The sequence below is a fragment of the Scophthalmus maximus genome, chromosome 15, assembly GCF_022379125.1.
Source record: "Scophthalmus maximus strain ysfricsl-2021 chromosome 15, ASM2237912v1, whole genome shotgun sequence".
Taxonomy (NCBI): Eukaryota; Metazoa; Chordata; class Actinopteri; order Pleuronectiformes; family Scophthalmidae; genus Scophthalmus; species Scophthalmus maximus.
The window spans coordinates 6,996,713-7,017,500 of record NC_061529.1 but is presented as its reverse complement, the minus strand read 5'-3'; the positions used below and the strand labels follow the sequence as shown (position 1 = coordinate 7,017,500).

The 20,788-nt window shown below is 45.7% G+C and overlaps 2 protein-coding genes across 5 annotated transcripts in view; both read right to left on the bottom strand.

Annotated features, from left to right (window-relative positions):
• Positions 1-507, bottom strand: part of LOC118285791 (rab GTPase-activating protein 1-like) — a 3,272-nt gene extending 2,765 nt beyond the window's left edge. For both annotated transcript variants that reach the window (XM_035609625.2, XM_035609626.2), the window contains exon 1: positions 1-507. This exon is cut by the window's left edge and continues 52 nt beyond it. In XM_035609625.2, the coding sequence (XP_035465518.1) occupies positions 1-59 (59 nt within the window). In that variant the 5' untranslated portion in view covers positions 60-507.
• Positions 508-1,328: 821 nt separating this feature from the next.
• LOC118285794 (protein FAM163A-like) lies at positions 1,329-15,057 on the bottom strand. 3 transcript variants are annotated; one of them, XM_047327216.1, is made up of 5 exons: positions 14,687-15,057; positions 13,888-13,990; positions 7,320-7,426; positions 5,934-6,048; positions 1,329-5,234 (listed from the first exon to the last, which is right to left on the bottom strand). In XM_047327216.1, the coding sequence occupies exons 4-5, from the start codon at positions 6,024-6,026 to the stop codon at positions 4,857-4,859; spliced, it is 471 nt and encodes a 156-aa protein (XP_047183172.1). In that variant the 5' UTR covers positions 6,027-6,048; positions 7,320-7,426; positions 13,888-13,990; positions 14,687-15,057; the 3' UTR covers positions 1,329-4,856. The 3 variants fall into 3 exon arrangements, with proteins under 3 accessions (XP_047183172.1, XP_035465524.1, XP_035465525.1); XM_035609631.2 differs by having other exon boundaries at positions 13,893-13,990; XM_035609632.2 differs by having other exon boundaries at positions 13,893-13,990; positions 14,802-15,057.
• Between the last annotated feature and the right edge of the window lie 5,731 nt (positions 15,058-20,788).

The window sequence follows — 20,788 nt, the reverse complement described above, 5'->3', positions numbered from 1 at the left end:
CTCATCTGCTCCATGACATGGGCATCGTACGCCATCATCGTGGACACCTCCTCCATCATCTTGCCCAAACGCGCCCAGCTCCAGGAGCTGATCCCACTCGCACGGACACACAAACAATCGCTGTCTTTTTTTTGCAGACGAAAGCCTCCAACTCCAAACAACAGAAATCGAGAAGCGTTGGCAGACGAGTTCAGAGAGATGAAGCTGTCTTGTTTTCACCCGCAGTGACGCAGGCGAGCGGTCGATCCAGCACCAGAGTGTAAACAGGAATAAAAAGAGCACAGTCGGGATAAAGTCCAAGTGGTCCGGACACACGGAAACTCAGCTCGCAGTCCAAAGGTGAAGAACAGAAAGAGATAATTCCCGACAGGTGAGGTGCAGCTACACTTACAGTACACACACACTGTCACCTGTAAGCAGCAGTGAGAAACACTCACACACACACACGCACACACAGTGTTATGTGACGTGAGTGTGTGTTGCAGGTGTATGGGCTGTAACAGGTTCGGCAAGGTTTATATGAGACCTGAGGGAGTGTGTGAAAGAACGACACCCACTACAGTGCTCCCCTTTCTTATCACGTCACCTGTCTTCTCTCTCACACACACACACCCCCCCCCCCCGCACGCACGCACACACACACACACACACACACACACACACACACACACACAAACACACTCTCTCTCTCACAGACACAAACAAACGCGCGCACGCACACACACACACACACACACACACACACACACACACACACACACACACACACACACACACACACACACACACACACACACACACACACACACACACACACACAGATGATAGGCTTCCATAATGTAGTTGTTTTAGTTTTGTTGTTGTTGGTGTGACACAGACCTCTCGCTCTATTATTGTCCCGGGCTGAGCAGCTCAGCAGGAGAGCAAACGGGTCCGGCAGGTAAAGCGATAGAATACCAGAGCTAAATGCAGGACAACAAAGAGGAGTCGGCACACCCGCCCACTTTTTTCGGTTTCACGTCACGATGCAGTTTCTCCCAATTTCTCCCTTTGTCCTGACATGGACGACAACATTTTTTTTTTTTTTGCCCCCCCCAAGTTTCCCCAAGCTTCTGCATGTAGCTCCTTCTCACTTTCGTCTGTGATTTTATTCAACTTATTGTGTCATCTGTGTAGTTTTCCCACGACACGGTGGTCGGTGACTTTTTTTATTTTATTTTTAACACAGAAACTGCTGAAATTACTGTTATTGTTTTTATGAACCAGACACTGTGATTTCAACATTGTGACTAACTATTGTCTGAATCATCGTAAGAAAAAGTCCAGACAGATGTACAAACATTTATTCCTCCTCAAAAAAGGGAACAATTTGTGAAACATGGTGGATTTTTTTTTTTTTTACTGTATCAGGGTATAACAATTCTAGTTTCATACATAAAAATCTGAAAAATACATTTTTTTTAACCGTTAGAACAAAAGCATGAACCTGAAAATTTAAAAAAAGGTGCTCATGTCAGTTCTGATACAGCAGTGGTGCGACGACCTAAAAGCTAAACCTCTTTCACCAAACTGCGTGTTGAGCGAGTGGATCTGAAAGTGGTGGTGAATGAACAAAAAAGTAATTTTACATATATAATTTAGCACATACTTATGCACAACAATGGGAGGAGAGGAGAAGAAAAGCTGGGAGACGTGATAGTGAATCCAACAGCTTTGGTGGAAACATTGTGACGTGACAATATAGTGAACAAATACCTTAAATATGTCTTTTGACCAATAAATCTTTTATCTGTTGTTTTTTTTTCTAAAGACCATTTTTTTCTTCCATGTATTTATCTCAATGTTTGATAACTAGATAAAGTCAAACCTTCGTTTCCAAATGTAAATGTCCATTATCTCCCCACTGTCCAGTTGCGATCAACATGGAGTGATAATGGAAGAGTGTGGAGAAACTCACATTCGGAACAAAGTCACTAAAACACACCGTTACCCCTCACGTCCTGCACAAACACTACGATACTCCGTAAAAAATAAATAGATTCAGGCATATACTGTGGAATAACACGGCATCCCGATACTGTACTGTATAGCAGATACACAATGGCTTATACTGTAGATATACAAAAACCTACGCTTACATGAACCTAGTATCTTGTTCACTTCAATCTGTAAACATGGACAAAGACTCATTTCAAACACATCAAATCGTACGGAAGACACCGCGAAATCAACCAGCTCTTGGTTTCAATTCGCCTGAAGTGAAAGTAGAAGCAAACAAAAGTCACACTTTTGTTGTGGACTTTTTTTTCTTCCTCCTCTCCCAAGAGACTGAAACTAGGTAGCCAAGCAGAGTGAGAGGGCTGGTTGTGTGTGTGTGTGTGTGTGTGTGTGTGTGTGTGTGTGTGTCCCTTTCAGTTTTCCCTCCAGGTACTTATGACCTGATTGGAGTCCGCCTGTCAATGGTCCAATCGGACGTTGGTCTGCTCCATTTAAAAAAAAGGGCCCAGTCTCAGGATCCTGCCTCTCGCCTGCCGTTTTTAATGTTCATTCTGCTCTCTGTCTGCGAGACGAGTATTATGGGGTGCCGAATAGCTGTGAAACTAATGTATTTCTGTGGCGGGGGAGATCGTGGACTGGTAGGTTGAGTTGGGCACCCTTACATGTAGCAAGACCGCAGGTGGTTCGTGTTCGACCCACTGGGATTGTGGGTCGGTGCCACGTGTGTATTTCTTTGTGCAGCCCTTTATTAGATAAGTCAGCTAGGTCTTTGTTTTCTGAACAGTTTCTTTGTGTGATAGTCGTCAGTTAGGCCTTGTTTTGTTTTCTTCATTTCAATTATTTGGCACCAGCGCCCCGTCTCATTCCCCCCACTCCTTTGTCTACGTGTCGCACAATCTGTTGAACTAACTGTTTGTAATACACTTAAGTAAATTCATACATTTCATTTCGACTCCTGCATATATTTGATGTTTTCGTTGCACTCTTCTTTTCCTTCAAAGAGGGGCCGTAACACTAGGCTCCTTGAAATATTTGTGCAAGATGCACAAAAAATGCTTAATAAATGTCTCCCTGGCTCTTTGTGCCCCCCCCCGCGGACAAAAACTCACAGTTTCTATAGTTGGCAAACGAGCGTGCTCGTAGAAAAACTGTTAGCCCTCATGCGTGGTAAGCTGGAGTGCTTGGGGTGGGAGGTGGGGGGGTTCTCAGGCTGTCGGGCGTTTCAGTTAACACTAGCAGGCAGGAGGTGTGTGTGTGTGTGTGTGTGTGGGGGGGGGGGGGGGGGGGGGGGTAATAGAAACCAAAGAAGTGGCGGTGTTCCAGGTTTTAGATTCAGCACTCTGCAACCAGATATATTCACAAAGTGAAGATGGACGTCAGCAAAAGCAATGTGTTTGCAGAAAGGCGTCCTCGGGATCACACGTTTCACCTCACGCCTAAAGCCACAAGGAGGCGAGTCTGCGATATTGAGCAATTTGGCTCGATCGCGTGTAGAAAAAATGTGACTGGTGCTTGGCACAGGAAAAAAAAATACAAATGTACTTCCACACGGTAAGGAAAAGGGGATTTACACGGCTGTTCAGAACCAGCGGACCATCTATTCTAAAGACAAATCAACTATTTTTGTTTTCAAGGTTTGTCAAATCACTCAGCCTGTTTTTGTTTTTTTCCTACTTGATAAACAGTCCTGTGTAGGAGTCAGGTTTTTGACAGATAATGGGGCTGATCTTTGTTGCCTTTCATGTCCAATCAAATATTACTGTATTTTTCTGGAAATATTGTGTCTTAACTTTTTCATTTTGCCAGTGTCACTTTTTACAGCAAGTGGAGCAGAGGGCACACGTTTTACTTTCTTTTATGGCTGCATCGTTTCCTTCTGGTTGTCTTTAAGATGTATGAATGGTGCTTGGTTTTAGGGAAAATAGTAAATCCTTTATATTATAAATGTCAGTGTAACCTAGAGAGTTATTTAGACAGTGCAAGTGAATGAAATGAACGAGGGGAAACTGTGAACAGGCAAGCGTACGATTCAACATACTGTATGAGGAGAATAAAGTTCTCAATAATAATAATAGATTATCAATTAATATTCACTTGAGTTTCTAACAGCCTTTTGCACTTTCATTTTTTTTCTTTGTAAGGAAATTACAACATTTCTTACCATGGGAACTAAAAATACATTGTGACATCCAGAAAACTTCTGGAGAATTATTTTGAAATGAACCCATTACGTGAAGCGCAACCGAAACTTATGGTGGAATTTAAGTTGTTTGGTTTTATTTCATTCATGAACTGTTTTGCTATGACCCAAGCGTCTACTCTAAATCCCAATACTTTTAGTTTTTACAATAAGCTTTTCATGGGAACAATGAAAACAAATGACTTGGTGGTCCTGTAGTGCGTGTGGGGGCCCCCTCGTGTGATCACACTATAAAGTACAGGCATGGTCACGTGTGTCCGTGACCACCTTCCAATGACCGCACCCGTGTGTTCACACCTAAATGTGGACTGGATCACACCGGTGATCCGATCTACAAAGACACGTTTCAGTACTGTGCCACATCCGTGCCGATTATATCGGCATGTTAGCGCTGCTGCCTGCTGCTCCGCCAGGGGCTGGTCGGTCCGTGGACTCGTCGCCCACGCGGAGGGTCTGCTCAGTTTATGGGCCACGTTCCTCGGATGAACGAGTCTGTGTGGCTGAAGTGAGCATGTGCAGCAATGTGGGCAATGTGAGTGTCACTGTGCTGTATTGTAAATACATCCCCCGAATTTTGAGTCCCCAACCAAAGGGCTATGTGCTCGACGCGTGTAAATGTCCGGCGTGCTCAAGTAACGACTTTCTATATGTTTGTTCGTTAGACGTCGGTGCTGTAGGGGCGCGGCGGTGGAGGGAACATGTCCGTGGGATTGTAGTAGCTCAGCGGCGAGGAGCCCGGCGGGTTGGCCGACAGGGGGAGGGAGACGGACGGGTTCTCGTAGTACGTGTGGAAGCCCAGCCGCTCCCCGCCGTTGCGCGCGTTGTCCGCGAGTCCCGAGCGGACGGGGTACGGCGAACAGGTGGGACAGTGGCTGTGGTGGGAGCCCGTCTCCAGCTGATCCAGGGAGACGGGGGTGATGGCGGCGCCGTCCATGGCGAGGGCGTTGCACGCGTTGCAGGGAAAGTGGGAGAGGGGGTCGGCCTCCACCCCGGAGCCCCTGTCCACCTCGGAGTCATTTTTCTTACAGCAGTAATACTGCGGAGGGGAGGAGACAAGAGGGAGAGCGGGTCTGAACCAGAGGAGCTGGAGCCGCAGTGCTGGCGGCAATGACACACGGGGTGGTGAGCACGACACAGCGGAGCATTAGTATTAGACTGAGTGGGTATGTGTTGTAATCAAGAAGCAATTACAAGCCAGATGACGTCTTGACGGTGTCAAAGTGCTACTGCGCTAAAAAGAGGCAAACAAACAAGGGATGAAAACCACACTAGCGTGAGACTGACACTGAACTACACAGTGAAAACAACATAAATATCAACATGCGACGAGAAAAAGACCGCGTGTGCACAAATTACAGGATTGGGATCAACTCATTTTTTATCACACCCTCATTTTATTCATTTCAAACTTCCGAAAGCAAAGGTTTTAAAAGGTTTTTTGTTTATATTCTTTTACGTTTATATGCACATATATATTTACGTGGACACATTTGTCTCACTGCGCTTGTCACTATTGTTTTTCGTATTGCTGCTTCTCCTTTTGTTTGTTTCATTATCCTTGTTTGTGAGAGCCGCTAAACTTTTACCGCTCTACTACAGCTCTCATCTCACGCTCCCTGCTTGTGTTCCTGTGTAACGGGATCAATAAAGTATCTTCTATCTGTCTGGTTCATAAGAAAAAATGAACATTGAAAATGTCAGATTCATGCGCGCGCACAGGTGACACAGGTGATACCTGGAGTCGACAGTAACAGAGCACTGCGACGATGCAGAGCAGTATCACTCCGGCGAGAATTCCTCCGGATATGACGATAGTTCCCGCTGACATTCGACCAGCTCTCCATCAAACCCTTTCAGAGCGAGGGAAGCAGAGGAGCGAGGGAAAGACGGAGGCCGACAGAGAGAAGGAGAGGGAGAAAACAGAGAGATGTGGATTTCAGTAGGACTAACGTTTTGCTGAATATTCTGCGTCTCAACAAAAGGTTTCTATAATGCCTGCGATGACGGCGGTGTGTTCGTGTACCACCGTGATGTGACTGCAACTGATGAAACGCGCTGAAACCGGGTGGTTATCGTGCGGCTGTTGTCAGACAGCCGGGGTTGTCTCAGGCCGCGCAGATATGAAGCGGTGATGGATTAAAGTCAAGTGCGTCGGTCTGGCGCTCGGCCCGCCACGAAACCTACAGAACAGCTTCTGCGGTCGGTGGCGTAAAGAGAGACTCTCCGGGAGGCGTGGATACCACTCACTCCTAATTTGCTCTCTACGTGATATGATATGATATGACAAGGTATGATTTATTCATAAATTACAGACATTAAAAGAAAAAATCCGAGGGATTAACACGTTCGTGTGAAAACACCGTTTTCCGACAGGGTCCCGAGAAAGAAAAAGACAAAGCGAAAGTCATACAGAATAAAATTTAACAAAGAAAAAATTCCTGAAATCCAAAACAGGCATTAGAGGCACTGTTTATACCCCAACAAGGCATTGCGAACTCTGTGATATTGTAATAATGCCATTCCATTGTGACGTCATTTCTACCATATGATGATAAAAGATCAGTTGAAGTAATTAAGCTGTAGATTGTGTCTCAAAGTGAATGCGCTACTAAACTATACAATGTCATTTTCTGACTTTATAGCATTGTCATTATGATGTCGTTCCTACCATATGATCATAAATGAATTTGAACTATATACGCTTTTAGGCTGTGTCTGTAGGCCTATGGGAAGCAGATATACCGTTGAAAAAGATATAGTCTTTGTGACTTCATCATGATGTCATTTATCACATCATGATATCATATGATGGTTTATAGTTGTCTGATTGATATCGGCTTTAGATTGTATCTCTAGCTCTATCATTTGGGGCAATAACTTGAAACACACAACTTTTTTTTTTTTTACATAGGCGTAAACATGTTAAGTTTTATAGTTGTTTGCAGGCATACTTTTTAGAAACTTGGGACGGAGGCAGGATCGCCATTTTTTTCGCCATTTGAGCTCCACACTGACGCGAGAGTGCGAACAATCTTCCCATCTAACTCCCGGTAAGAGACAACGAACAAGCCCGATAAGCGCGGGGACGTCTGAGCTGCAGCAGAAGGGACGAGACACCTACATTAGACGACAACGGGAGATGCAGAGATGACGGAGGGGGGTGAGGAGGTGGGAAACCATGACGGGCCTGCGGAGCGTCGCTCTCGAAACCTCCTCTCGCTGGAACTCCTGCAGGAGGACAGAGAGGAAACGGTCAGCTGCAGCAAACGACTACTCTCTGTGCTGTGATTTATCGGCCCGTGCGATTAGTTCAATGATCGTTTAGCCTCAGATTACTGGCGACTGTTGCACTTCAAACGGCTTCTTTCAGTCCATTCCTGTGGAGACAAAGTCAAATTTACTATGATACGAGAGAGACGAGGTAGAAACCGTTTGACGTGTGGGATTTTTTACTCACAATAAATGACTTCAGGTATGTGACTCGGAATGTGATCACGCAATGAAATCCATCAACATAAAAGACACAACCTGGATTGGATTAAAATTCCGACCGGACTCCTCCCTGGATGTGAACCTGACACGCGGGGTTGTAGATATATTAGTATGCCCAATGCAGCATCGCCTACTGGGCACACAGCAGCCATATGGCCAGAATGTTACATGCCTATGTGCAGTATAGTTTCAGCATACTAAACCACATGCCGACGTGCGTCTGTCTGTCATTTTTCGTTTTCTATTTCGTATTATGTCCGTTGCACACAGAAAAAGTCCTGAGTTGTGTGGGGTATAAATCCCAACCGATTTTAAGGGATGATTATTGGCCGATCACAGATATACAGTAGTCCAGTATCGGCATATTTGTAAAACTTACCTCTGACGGCTGTGTGTGTACGAAGCGATAAATAGCAGCGCTGTATGAACGTGTGTGAATGTGACTTGTGCTGTAAAGTGTGTTGATTGCTCGACGCACCATCTGCAGTGTGTGCAGCGTGTAGGAAAATACAAAAAAAAAAAAAAGCCAGCAAAGGTCAGCAGAAACTCAAGTACCTCAAATACGAAGTAAACATGCAATCCCAATATTAATTTGCCCGGAGAGCGCGACCTCTTGTATAGGTAAATAAAATACATGCTTTTGACCTTCACTTAGACATTTATCTGATTAGGCTCAGGCAGAATGATTCATTTTAAGTGCTGCCATTACAGTAATTACAACACCAGGCGACTCCTGTTTATCCACGGTTCAAGGCGACTAACTAAAAACATCCAAGTATCTCTCTGCAGAGGAACAACATTTCATTATCCCAATTAAATTGATTGAAAAACTCCAGTTTCCTTCTCATTACTGGCGAATTAATTCCATTTTCTGAAAGCTACGAGCCTCCCAAGGCTGCAATTTGCAGGGATTTTTTTTCTTCTTCTTTTTCTTTTAGTTTTTTCTCAAACCGAAACAGTTTAAATGTTCTGGCACTGGTTGCGTTGTCATAACTGGCGAAACCTCGGCCAGCACATCAAAACAAATGTGAGCGGAGGGTTGGCTGCTTTGGTCTGCTGCCTGGCTGTGCAGCCACGTGTTCTCCAGCCTGCCAACAAGTCAAATCCGGCCAGAGGTTCCTTCCCCTGCGTGTCTCTTTTTCTGCTTCGCAACCGTCTCAACGGAAGCAGGGACGCCAGGTGACTGGGGTGTATCCCTTTTTAAAAACAATGGTTTTGAGATACATTGGGGATCGTACATCTTAGCTTAACATTGAAAGTGAATCAATCTCTATGTGTGTGTGTGTGTGTGTGTGTGTGCGTGTGTGTTGAAATGAGCATGTGAGCCTCCCAGACAGCTCACTCGCTGCTGCAGTATCTTCCATTGCATCATCGTACTAAATTATAAACAGCGTGGACCACGATAATGTCGTTAAAAGCGATGTGAAGTCTCTCTTGCTCCCCGTTTCTCCATCTCCTCCCCCTCTCTGGCTCACTTTCCCTCTGTCCTCAGTCCTCCTTATGCTTCTCGTCTCTTCTCTACACTTTGTCTCCCATTCACTCTCAAACCCCATCCTCCTCCTCCTCCTCCTCCTCCTCCTCCTCCTCCTCCTCCTCCTCCTCCCTTCACCACACCGTACACCATTTCCCTCCTGGTCCTCTGCATCAATTCAATTTAAGACCTGTGTTAGACCGCTCAAGATCCTGTGGCCATTGCTGATGTATATCAACACAGACAAAGCAAGGGAATCTTTCTAGAGTCAGAAATAAGCGATTTCGACTACAACAACACGCAACAATGTATATCAACACAGACAAAGCAACGGAATCTTTCTAGAGTCAGAAATAAGCGATATCGACTATAACATGCAACCAAATTATGCTAGAAAGGCAGCGTTGGGAGTAAAGCCTCGGAGTAGAGAGTTTCCAACAGACTGGAGAGACAAAGACGCCAAGCGACGGAAGGTTGGGGGACTCCACTCCAACGCTGTCAGAGTATCTTAACCAGCGTGGTTCATGGACGACTCTCAGTGGGTCCAGAGCTGTCTGATTCAACTGGGAAACACACACACACACACACACACACACACACACACACACACACACACACACACACACACACACACACACACACACACACACACACACACACACACACACACACACACACACACACACACACACACACACACACACACACACACAGATTTAAATGTGGCTCGAAAGGAGCGAGAGGATCAGCCAGAGATCCTGTCAGGTGCCTGCATGGAGAGGTGACAGGGATGGAGGGAGGTGAGGAATCTGACTTCCACCACACGAAGAACCTCCCTGAGGCCGTTTGGTGTACGAGTCCCAGGTGACCAGGGGACCACGGTCGTCATGTTGTGTGTATCTTGTCAAATTTGCTTCGGTGCAAGTAAAGGGAATTTTGAAAGGCAGCCTTTCTGTGTGTGTGTGTGTGTGTGTGCGTGTGTGTGTGTGTGTGTGTGTGTGTGTGTGTGTGTGTGTGTGTGTGTGTGGGTGTGTGTCTGTGTGTGTGTGTGTGTGTGTGTGTGTGTGTGTGTGTGTGTAGCAGGTTAATAATTCAAAAGGATTATTCACTCACTCTACATCAGGAGATTTTTTTATTTTGCATATTGAGAACAAAGTCGAAATGTCGAGAATATATTTTTTTAATTTCTAGGTTAGAGTCTAGATAGATAGATGGATGTCACACTGGCAGCCGTCAGTCGCTCCTCCAACCGGATTTTATCGACTTTATTCTCGACATTTCAAATTTATTTTCAAAAATGCAATATGGAAAAAAAAAAAAGTTATTGGTGAAAATGTGAGCAGAAAAGTCTACTATAACTCCCACGTTAGTTCTAAGGGAAATATACAATCGGAGCATACAAATATGTTGTGTTCATCTGTGACATTAAGCTGGAATCATTTCACTATTTCGTTCTTTATCAACATCAGATAAAATTCAGCAACCATGAGCCAATGCTTTATTCTCAATGGAAGCAACAAAGCATTGTGACTGTGCTGCAGGCCTCATTTGAGCCTCTGATTGGATTCTTAAGAGCAATCAACAAACCAAATCTTATTATAGTCAAAGATCTTTTCAATCGTATTCCCATGCTACAATAAACAAAACAATATTTCCTAATTTTGCTCTTCCTGTTTCTATACAACTCCAAACATACCCACAAACTGGTCAGACGACTGAAACCTTTGACGAAGCCACCGCAGCATCACAGCTACGACCTTTCCTGCGGTTAGAGATGTTGGGAGAGGTTTCACACTCCACTCGCGGAGGTATATTTAGAAGTTTTTCGGCGTCTCTCGACTCAGCTGCGAGAGGTGTCATATTTTAATTCGTTTTCTCTGTGGGAAATGAAACGATCCTAGCAGCAAGCTAAATGCGAACGCACAGAAACACACAGGCGTGAACAGCCAGCTCGCACACGCACACGCACACGCACGCACACACACACACACACACACACACACACACACACTGACATCCGTCACAAAACATCCCATCCTTTGTCCCTGATCGAAACCTCGGGAGGTAAAGAAGAAAAAAAACCTCTGCTTCCCTCAGAAGCAGTTTCAGGTGGGATGATGTGATGAATTGTGCTTTGAAATCAGGAGCCTTCTTCTCCTCCCACATGATGCCTGACTAAAAATCAGAGACGCCTCCAAAGGGAAATGTAATCACAAAAAAACCCAATTTATCTACGAATTAAAAGAATAATTAGACATTTTTGGGGAAATTCGCTATTTGCTCTCTAAGAGGATTGATGCCTCGTGAATTTGGAGCCAGCGGCCAATTAGCTTGGCTTCATGCAAAGGGGAGAAACCCGGGGGGGGGGGGGGGGGGGGGAACGGCGCTGATCGTCCTACAAGCACCTTCTAAAGCTCACTCGTTAACACAGCACATCTTGTTTCTTTAATCCGTACAAAATTTTGCACATTTCACAGGAGTTGTGTGCCGCAGCAGTTCGAGGCCAGGAGCAGGGATTCCCTGGACTCGGCGGCCTGGAAATCGATTGACATTCCAGGAGGTTCTCAACTTTGAGCCAAATGGTTTCTGTTTCCCACATAGAAAGATTATTCTGGCAAACACGCTTGCCACATATTTATGTCACTTCTGGCTCTCTCTCTATTTATATATATGCCCCGGTCCTTGGCCCAGGTCTGGCCCACACGCTGTGTGACTGTCAGATGCTCCTATACCACATCTGGCACAGAAAAGCCTGCTAGCTGTCGGACAACACTGGAGGACAACAGCTGGAAATTCCCCCCCGGATGAGGACGAATATCGGGCGAAATTCGGGGACGGGGGGATCCAGGAATATGTTGGGCCGCACATTTCATTTTGCAATCTATATGCTAAACAGTTAAAGCAAACAATTCTAAAGCCATCTCCTGACTCCAGATGAAACTTTTTGGGGAAAAGAATTATGAACAACGCGCATCACAAGTTCCCTGAGCCCCGAAAATGATCATCTTCAGAAAACTTATAATGTCTGAGCAACATCTGAAAACCCCCCGAAAATATTCTGTTTACAATTATATAAAAACAGGAAAACTTCATAGTTTCAGAACAGGGGACCTGCAAAACATTGCCGATGAACAGACTAAAACAATGTATGTATAGCTTTCAAATCAGTTTATTTCAAACTCCAATTTAAGACTATCAGATCGGTCGGCGATAAAGCCCAAAACAAGATCATACCTCAATCTGAATAACTATTCTCCCCACAGATTTAGTTGTTAAAGGGCCCAACTCATAAATCTCTGCAACCTGTATTCACTTTTATTCTGAAAGTCCTGATTGGAGGTTGTGATTTCAAATCTTTCTGCGTTCTTCTCCCGTTATGCCGCTTCCTATTTTCTGAATTCTGAACGAATCACACTGTTTTGCTTCGGGCTGCAGTCAGGGGCGTTCACACAGGGGCGTGTGTTTCTTGTGGCCGGGGTAGCGGGGGGGGGGGGGGGGGGGGGGGGGGGGGGGGTTGGTTTGGTTCGATGTAGGGGCCCTCGGGTCTCTTTTGCCCTGGACCCCCCAAAGTCCCTTGAAACACTCCTGGTTGCAGTCAGGCTACATCTACACTATGTGTTTTTGTTTCAAAATGCTTCACTGATGCTAACGCCTTCCGTCCACACTACTCCAGAAATTTTCAAGCACCTAAAACAGTGAAGTTTAGAAAAAAGCTGCTGGCCTTGGCTCTTCCTGATTGGTTCTTCTCATCAGTCGCGACTCGACTACCAGCGGTGACGGCAGCAGTTCCACCTCAACGTCAGCCACCAACTTTTGAGATGAAATATCTTACTTTAACACCTTTTCAATAATGCCATCTGCACGGCTCATCTGAATAAATTTGCCAAGTTAGGACGGTCCAGGATACATGAGATGGTCCGATCGGCCGCCCCCCAGTAAGAGGATGAGGGATGATTTTACAACAGCAGGTAGAGACTTTACACAGAGGGCGAGCGGAGAGAGGGAGAGTGAGCGGGCGGCAGCACCTGAGTGGCTCTTTGATATATCCATTCTTAAATAATCATATGAATATTTCGTTGAGGCGGCCGCCAACTTTGCGCTGGAAATCACAGCAGAGTCCCTGCAATTTTAAAACCGTGCGGCTTCAATTATTCAAGTATCGGTCCTTTGACAATATTTTTCCATCACGGGGCAATTTAGCCAGGTAGTGAAAACTGGGACTTTTTCTGCCTCGTCCGCCTCGGAAAGCACTCATCTCCGCGTGTGAGGAGAGGAACACATCGACATCTAGGACAGAGCCGCCCACCGTCGGAGCGGGACGGATAAAAGGGGCAGCCAAGGAGTGGAGAGAAGAGAGAAAGGGAGAAAGGGGGAGGAAAAGTGGATGATTTCATTTTCAAATCAGTCTAAACGGAATTCCGTCATCCGTTTTTTTCCCCCCACATGACTGACAATGATCCGGGTTTCTCTCTCAGTGTTTGGCTGCCAGGAGCCACGATGACCTGAGTGTCAGTCATTTTTTTCGGATCATTTCCGGTTGAATAGACTGTGGGAGAACTGGACCGTTGGACTGGGCAGGGGATCAAAGTGTGCAGAGAAGGGCATAAATTAAAGAAATATAAGGTACAGGACAATGGCTGGCTTCCTTTTGACCTGCAGAAATAACAAAGTGTGTGTGTGTGTGTGTGTGTGTGTTACATTGTTCATAAACTCAGAACACACACACCTTACCTGTAGAAGTCACCATCTGGGGTATGGCATCTTCAACAGTGCTGCAAAGCCCCCTGGGAAAACCCCTGAGCCCACGGCAGCTACACAGCTAATTGAGCCTGTTTGTTTGGAAAGAGGCGCAGTAAGTCAGTCGGACGGATGTTATTCTCCGTTCACATCATTAATCCACAAACTCATTATCACTCGTATCACTCATCGCCTCCCGTATTAATCCACCGCCGCCGCACTCACACATTTACTCAGTCGCTGCTCATCATGACCCCTTCATGTCCCCATAAGAAATGTTTGAAAGATTGTATAGTTCAGCCTCTAGATTATACAAACCACGTCTTTAAGATTCTTAAATCTTTATGCAAGTGGTCGTGACCATGCCGAATAAAAATACAGATGTAAAGTTCAGTTGCCAACAAAGTCTGTAAATCAAGCACGGAATGGGTTTTCCTCTTTCTTCTTAGCCTCATACAGAGATATAATGAATTATTATTATAAGGAGGAATATGAGAGTAAATCATTACACCCCCCCCCCCCGTTCATTCTGGGTGCTCATCGTTTTTAAGTAATGTCAAAGTCCAGTGCACACGAACGACACATTTCAATGATAGCGACGTGAATGAGATACTTCGCTGAGACAAACACGGTCTCTGTTGATCAGAATCCGCGTCTGCAGGTCAATTTGTCAGCTGTCACATCACTGATTGGCCTGATTCTTTTTACCCAATTAAGCGGATAAATTGATGCGCAGAGGCGTTCAATGGCGCGCGGAGGATTGGGAATCCGAATGAAATCTCACTAACCTGTTTGAGCCCGGTTCTTTCTTCTTTCTTTTTTTCAGATAACTGCGGCTGGTCCAGAATCATACGCGGCGGCTCCACGCACGCACACACACACACACCTAACACACACACTCACACACAATGAAGTCCGGTGATCTCCTCTCCAGCGCCGGTCAGGAGCCCCTCTCCGCTCGCTCTTCAACCGGAACCATCACGTCATTTATCCGCCGTCCGTTCCCCCAGCTCTCCACCACCTCCTTCCCCCCACCCCCCCTCCCGACCCCCCCCGGTTCACTCGCAACCAGGTGCCGTTTGAGGGCCAGTGGGAAATCTCACGGCATCCTTCGCCTCCGTGACGCGCTGCAGGCGGAGGAGACGAGGCGACTGTCCGAGTATGGAAGTGTCGTCGCTCCGCGTGGCCGCGTCCTCGGCGCGGCTCCCGGGGGCGGGGGGGGGGGGGGGGGGTCGGTTGGGCACCCACTGCTGCCGGTTCCCGGTGGGGAGGGAGGGAGGGAGGGAGGGGGCGCGATGTGATATCTCCTCAGCGAGAGGGTGGCTGGAGGATGGATGGTGGAGAGGAGGTGGTGATGGTGGGCAGGGGGGCGTAAAAGTAATATATCCCACAGACTGTAATTTAAAACATGATGGGAGAGGTTCACTCTGGCTCTGTTGAGTTTCATGAAGTTTAAAGAATGATGGCAGAAAAAAATCTCAAAAGCTATTGTGACAAGCCACCAAAGAAGAAGAAGACGTGGAAGTAGAAAAACAAAAAAACAGGTGTATAAAACGAAGCCAAAAGTAAAATGGCGTTTTAAAAGTTTCAGTTATTTTAACTTAGCTAATGATAGATAAAAAATAACACGTGATCTTACATAAACTAATACTTTTTATAGTTAAGAGAGAAAGAAGATAAAAAAATGTAAAGCTTCATTTAAAAACCCATTTCTTTGGACTTGCTTTTATGTTATGTCGTCTTTTTATATATTTTTTTTATTTTTTATACAGATATGTGACCTGAAAACCGTATAATTGTTGGAATACTGATTTTAATTGTCTGTGATTTGTATGTTTTTGTGAAAGCACTTTGTGAAGCTACTTCTAAAAGATGCTATATAAATAAAATTATTATTATATTATTATTATTCATTTTGGTTTTATTTTTTAACCTTTATGTATACCTTTATGATTCGATGTTTTGGTCCATAAAATGTCATAAAAATGGTGATAAATGTCAATAGTGTTTCCAAACCCAGAGATGATTTACTTGTTTGTCCACAGTTTACTGTCATAGAGGAGCAATGAAACCAGAACATTTTTAATTAAATATCCATTTACGAGGCAGAAATCATAGAATTTTGACTTTTTTTCTTCTTCATAAAAACCACTCAAACCGATTAATCGATTATCAAAATAGTTGGCGATAAATTTAGTGGTCCTAAACTAATCGATTTACTGTCGCAGCTCTATCCTGATCGCATTAGCACACTTCCACAGATTGCAACCCAACATCAGCTCAGTACAACCACAGTCTCATCATGTTTGAGGCCTTGCTCAAAGGTCCCCCCGCATATGAGCTCTCTCACTCTCCACAGCCGCGATCGACCCCGCAAGCCGCTAATTTTAAACCTCCTCTCTAACCTTGAGGTCGCCGCTGCCTGTTGCCAGATGGTGTGATTCATACACTTCACTGCAGTGCCCCCACAGCTCCACCGCTGCGATGTACATGATTACCACAAAGCGAAAACCCGCGCCGGCTCCGCAGAACAGCAACAAGTGCTTTGTTACTTCCACCATAGAGAGTACATGTGCTAAGGTATAGAGGCATTTGAATATGTGTCCCTGAATGTCTTTATAGGCAGCGTGGTCGTTGTAGTCTCAAGATTCCAACTGACTAATTCATTCTATTTCAAGCTACAGTGTGTAATATTCAAAAGAACGTATTCACAGAAATTGAATATATTCTCCACAACTATGTGCTCATATATGTATGATCACCTGCAACAAAGAAAACCGATGTCTGTTAAATATAGCCACAGTAAGGGACCCGACCTCCGTGGAAGTCGCCATGTTTGCTTCGCTGGTTGTGCTGCAACTTAGGAGGTGGGAAAAAAATCCCCACCCCGACTTCCGGGGGTCCGAATTCCGAGGTATAATGGGAAGCATTAAAAGCGGTTGTTGCAGGTGATCATACGGTTGCACAAAAAAACGGTCCAGAATACGTCGCATTCGCGTCGAATTTCCAGCGCTGCCGGAACCTGGTGATGGAATTAGCGGTGCAGCACCATAACGTGTCCCCTGCTGGGTGCTCAGTTGGTTGCGGTTTGCAACTTTACCGCCAGATGCCGCCAGAAAAGCACAAAAAAACACACTGGGGCTTTAACTTCCTGAAATCATGTGATCTCACTGTGGGAAAATTTCGCTTTGCGTCTGGTGTGAACGCATCATAAGACAGGAAACCCTGGAAAGACTGTCTGTGGCTCTTTAACTCAGGGGTCCCTGACCTGTCAAAAAGGAGTCAAACAGGACAGACGCAGCAAAAGTCCTGAATAAAAAAAAACAGATTGGGGGACTGCAAGCTGCTGTCCGTGGTGCTGAAGTTCACCATGAGAACCAGGGCACACACGAGGGAGGCCATCCCGTCACCTCAGATACTGTACATGAAACTAGAGCATTACTGGTAAATCTCAGCTACACTATATCTTCATCTTTTCTAATTCCCCAGAGCAGCCGAAGCCAACCGTCTCTAACTGATGCCGCAGCGAGGGTCCATCTTGACTGTAATGCCCGCATAATGAGCCGATTTCCGCCTGGATACACTTGTTTAACTCTAATCTTTATCCAGGAAAAAATGGCTCATCCCTTTTGGCCTTCCTCTGCCTCTGTGGCTGGGTCGAGCTACTGTAGCTCCGCAGTATACAGGGCTGATGAAGGCAGGCCAGTGGGGAGTTTGGAGATTACTGCTCAAATCAAATAGAGGAGCCGACACATTATAGCGGCTTAGGAGATACAACCCACTGCACTGATTAATTTAAAAACCAGCACAATGTTATACACGGCTCACAGAAACACACGCACGCACAGACAACATGCGGAAATCTGGCCATGCAGCCTCCATAACGCAGTCTTTTCCTCCATTTACCTCATCCCTCATTTTCTCTTTGACTCTCACAAAGAGTGTGCACGCACGCACGCACGCACGCACGCACGCACGCACGCACGCACGCACGCACGCACGCACGCACGCACGCACGCACGCACGCACGCACGCACGCACGCACACACACACACACACACACACACACACACACACACACACACACACACACACACACACACACACACACACACACACACACACACACACACACACACACACACACACACACACACACACACACACACACACACACACACACACACACACACACACACACACACACACACACACACACACACACACACACACACACACACACACACACACACAGCATGGCCCCTGCCTCATGACTTGAGTTCATTATTGGCTTGGCAGGGTTCCTCAGATGAAATTAGAATGACAACAGGAATGACACAGTGGAAGGTTTTCAAAGGGTGAAGTCGAAAGCGCGCGCGCGCACGTGTGCGTGCGTGTGCGCGTGCGCGTACTGAACAAATCTAATCTTCTCTGATTCATGGGCAAGCTTGTCTGCATGCATTTGTGATTCACTCCCTCTTTTGCGTATGTGCTCGGTCTAGGGGGCTGGGAGCGAGAGGCGAACGAGACAGAAATGGCTTCCGACAGTTGAACGCAGCGTGAGCGCGGCTCCCTGGGACACAGTCACAAAGCCTTTCTTAGCAGGACCACCAGTTACTGTTGACAGCGTCGGGCTGAGTTCATTGACTGGCAATACCACTTGTGACACAGTTACACGTCCCTGAGGCTGAATTATGACTTTCCTGATCCAAAGACGTGCCGAGACGCCGCGGCTCTCTGTCGCGCGGGAAGACGACGGGGGCAAAGGCAATTCTCATTTTTACTCAAAAAGCACAGATTGCAGCAAAAAAAATGTATATCTTTTTTAAATTTTTTTTATCTACATTGTTTTCCCCAGTTTTATGGTTTGTTTTTCTACATAAGTTGCTGGGAAGTGTATCCTCTCTTCTGTAGCATTTGGAGATAAGGGGATGATAGGTTTATTTAGCATTTTGTGAGAACCCCCCTAAATTCTATGTTCGGCTCTGCACAGCAGGCTGCAATGAGACCACGGTCGGAGCGGACCTAACCCCATGCCACTAGGTTTCTGCCAAAGTTATTCAATATTTTAGAGGTTCGGTTGGAGACTAGAACGTCTGTGCACGTGTGAATGATGAGCCGTGGGTTGGTGGTGGTGAGTTTGCACTTAAAATTTCTGCAAAAGAATCGTTTCTATGTGGTCTGGTATCGTGTTTCTTAGGCCGCCCCTGAATTCAGTATAATTCAATACAACGTCACCTGTAATAACAAATTATTCCAAAGGAGACGTCTTTACAAGGAACCTGAAATTGAACCTTTTTCTGAAAGGAGACGGGTATAAAAATAAAAAATGTCTTAAACCACAAGCTCAACATGAACCATGAAATCTTTGACTGCCAGTGACAGGCGAAATTGGTCAGTGCTGTTCTACAAGAGACGATGACAAGGAGTATATAGCTTTGGCAAATCTTGTAATACTAGTAAAAAAAAAAAAAAAAAAAGAGTCAAACTGATTTATTTCTCAATAAACCCTCTTTTATAATGCACCTGCTTTCTACCATGGGAGAAAACATTTTAGAAGGAAAACCCAACTGGTGTCTGGTAGCGTAAAGAGCCCTTTATGGTCTCCAATCTTCCAAAGGCCAAATAGTCTTAAAAGTGTTTTCATAAACACCTAAATAAAGTCGAATGTCGTCTGTGGCCTCGGCGCTCACCACATAAAGACATCTCTTAACCGTCGTGGGGGTTTGAAGTGTGAAAACACATTTTCAATTTCTTCAACCTTCAAAGAACGGAGGGCGTTTTCTTCTGTAAGGATGGAGTCTCGTACACACACAGCTCAGAATTTGTATATAAGCGGAGCCAAGGCTAAAGAGTGCCTTCATTCATTGCTGGTATAGTTCATTTTCACAGGATCAGCTTTGTCAATCAAAGCCGCGGTATCTCCAGGTTTGATGTAATGCAGGACAATCGGCCCGATGCTTAATATCCTGTATTCCCCCGTGGAAGAGATTACGGCGGCTGATCAACCAGGTAGGCACAGCTCATATCACAAAATAAAGTGAGAGCTAATTAGATCCGTTTGTCATCCCCGAGACCGGATCCGTGGGACTGTGCAGTGCTTGCGCGTTGCTGCTGCCATACAACCCAGAACCTGTCGAGTGAATTCCACATTGGATCGTTAAAAGAGTGATAAAACATCACCAATCTTTCCCACAGGTACACTTTTACTTCTCGTTTCTTTTTCTTTTTCCAGTTCTCCACTATACTGCTGTACTTCCCTCCAGTACACACCAATGTATTTTCCAGGTTTGACATCCTGCAGCAGATTACTGCTTTAGGTATGTAGACTCCCAATAACAACATACTTTAATGTACCTTATTCATGATGAACCTGAATATGAGCATAATATGTCTCCTTAAGAGTGGACATTAAAATGCTTGTAGTGATGAACCCACAGTAGAGGGAATCATTCCCCAACTCTGCAGTTGCCCTCGGACAGCATTTAACCGTCCTGCAGAACTTCAAACTGAACCTCATTCAATATCTCGCCTTATCGCACATCAGGACAACATCACTAACGCTCTTATCGTTGAATGGGAGAAAATCCCTGTTGGAGCGGGCACAAACAGTGAAGCTGCAGGACACGCAGAGCTTGAGCGTTTAATGTGGACAAGCTGGTCGGCCGTCCATTGTACATTATCGCCACGCAGTAGCGTGTGTGAGGCTACTGCAGACCTGCCGACACCTTCCTGTGGGCATATTAGTCGGTTCTGTCAACACGCTCCGCTGAGCTGCGCTCTGGATCAGCTTTTAATTACATTCAGTGGTACAGTGTGTCACCAGCCATGAGCCCACACAGTATCGCCGGCTGCAACAGCCTTTTCCTTAAGGGAGACGGTAGAGAGTC

Coding starts and splice junctions, on each gene's coding strand:
- LOC118285794 (XM_047327216.1), bottom strand. CDS start 6,026: ATGTCAGCGGGAACTATCGTCATATCCGGAGGAATTCTCGCCGGAGTG. Junction 5,235..5,933: donor TCTGTTACTGTCGACTCCAG/GTATCACCTGTG, acceptor TCCCCTCCGCAG/TATTACTGCTGTAAGAAAAA.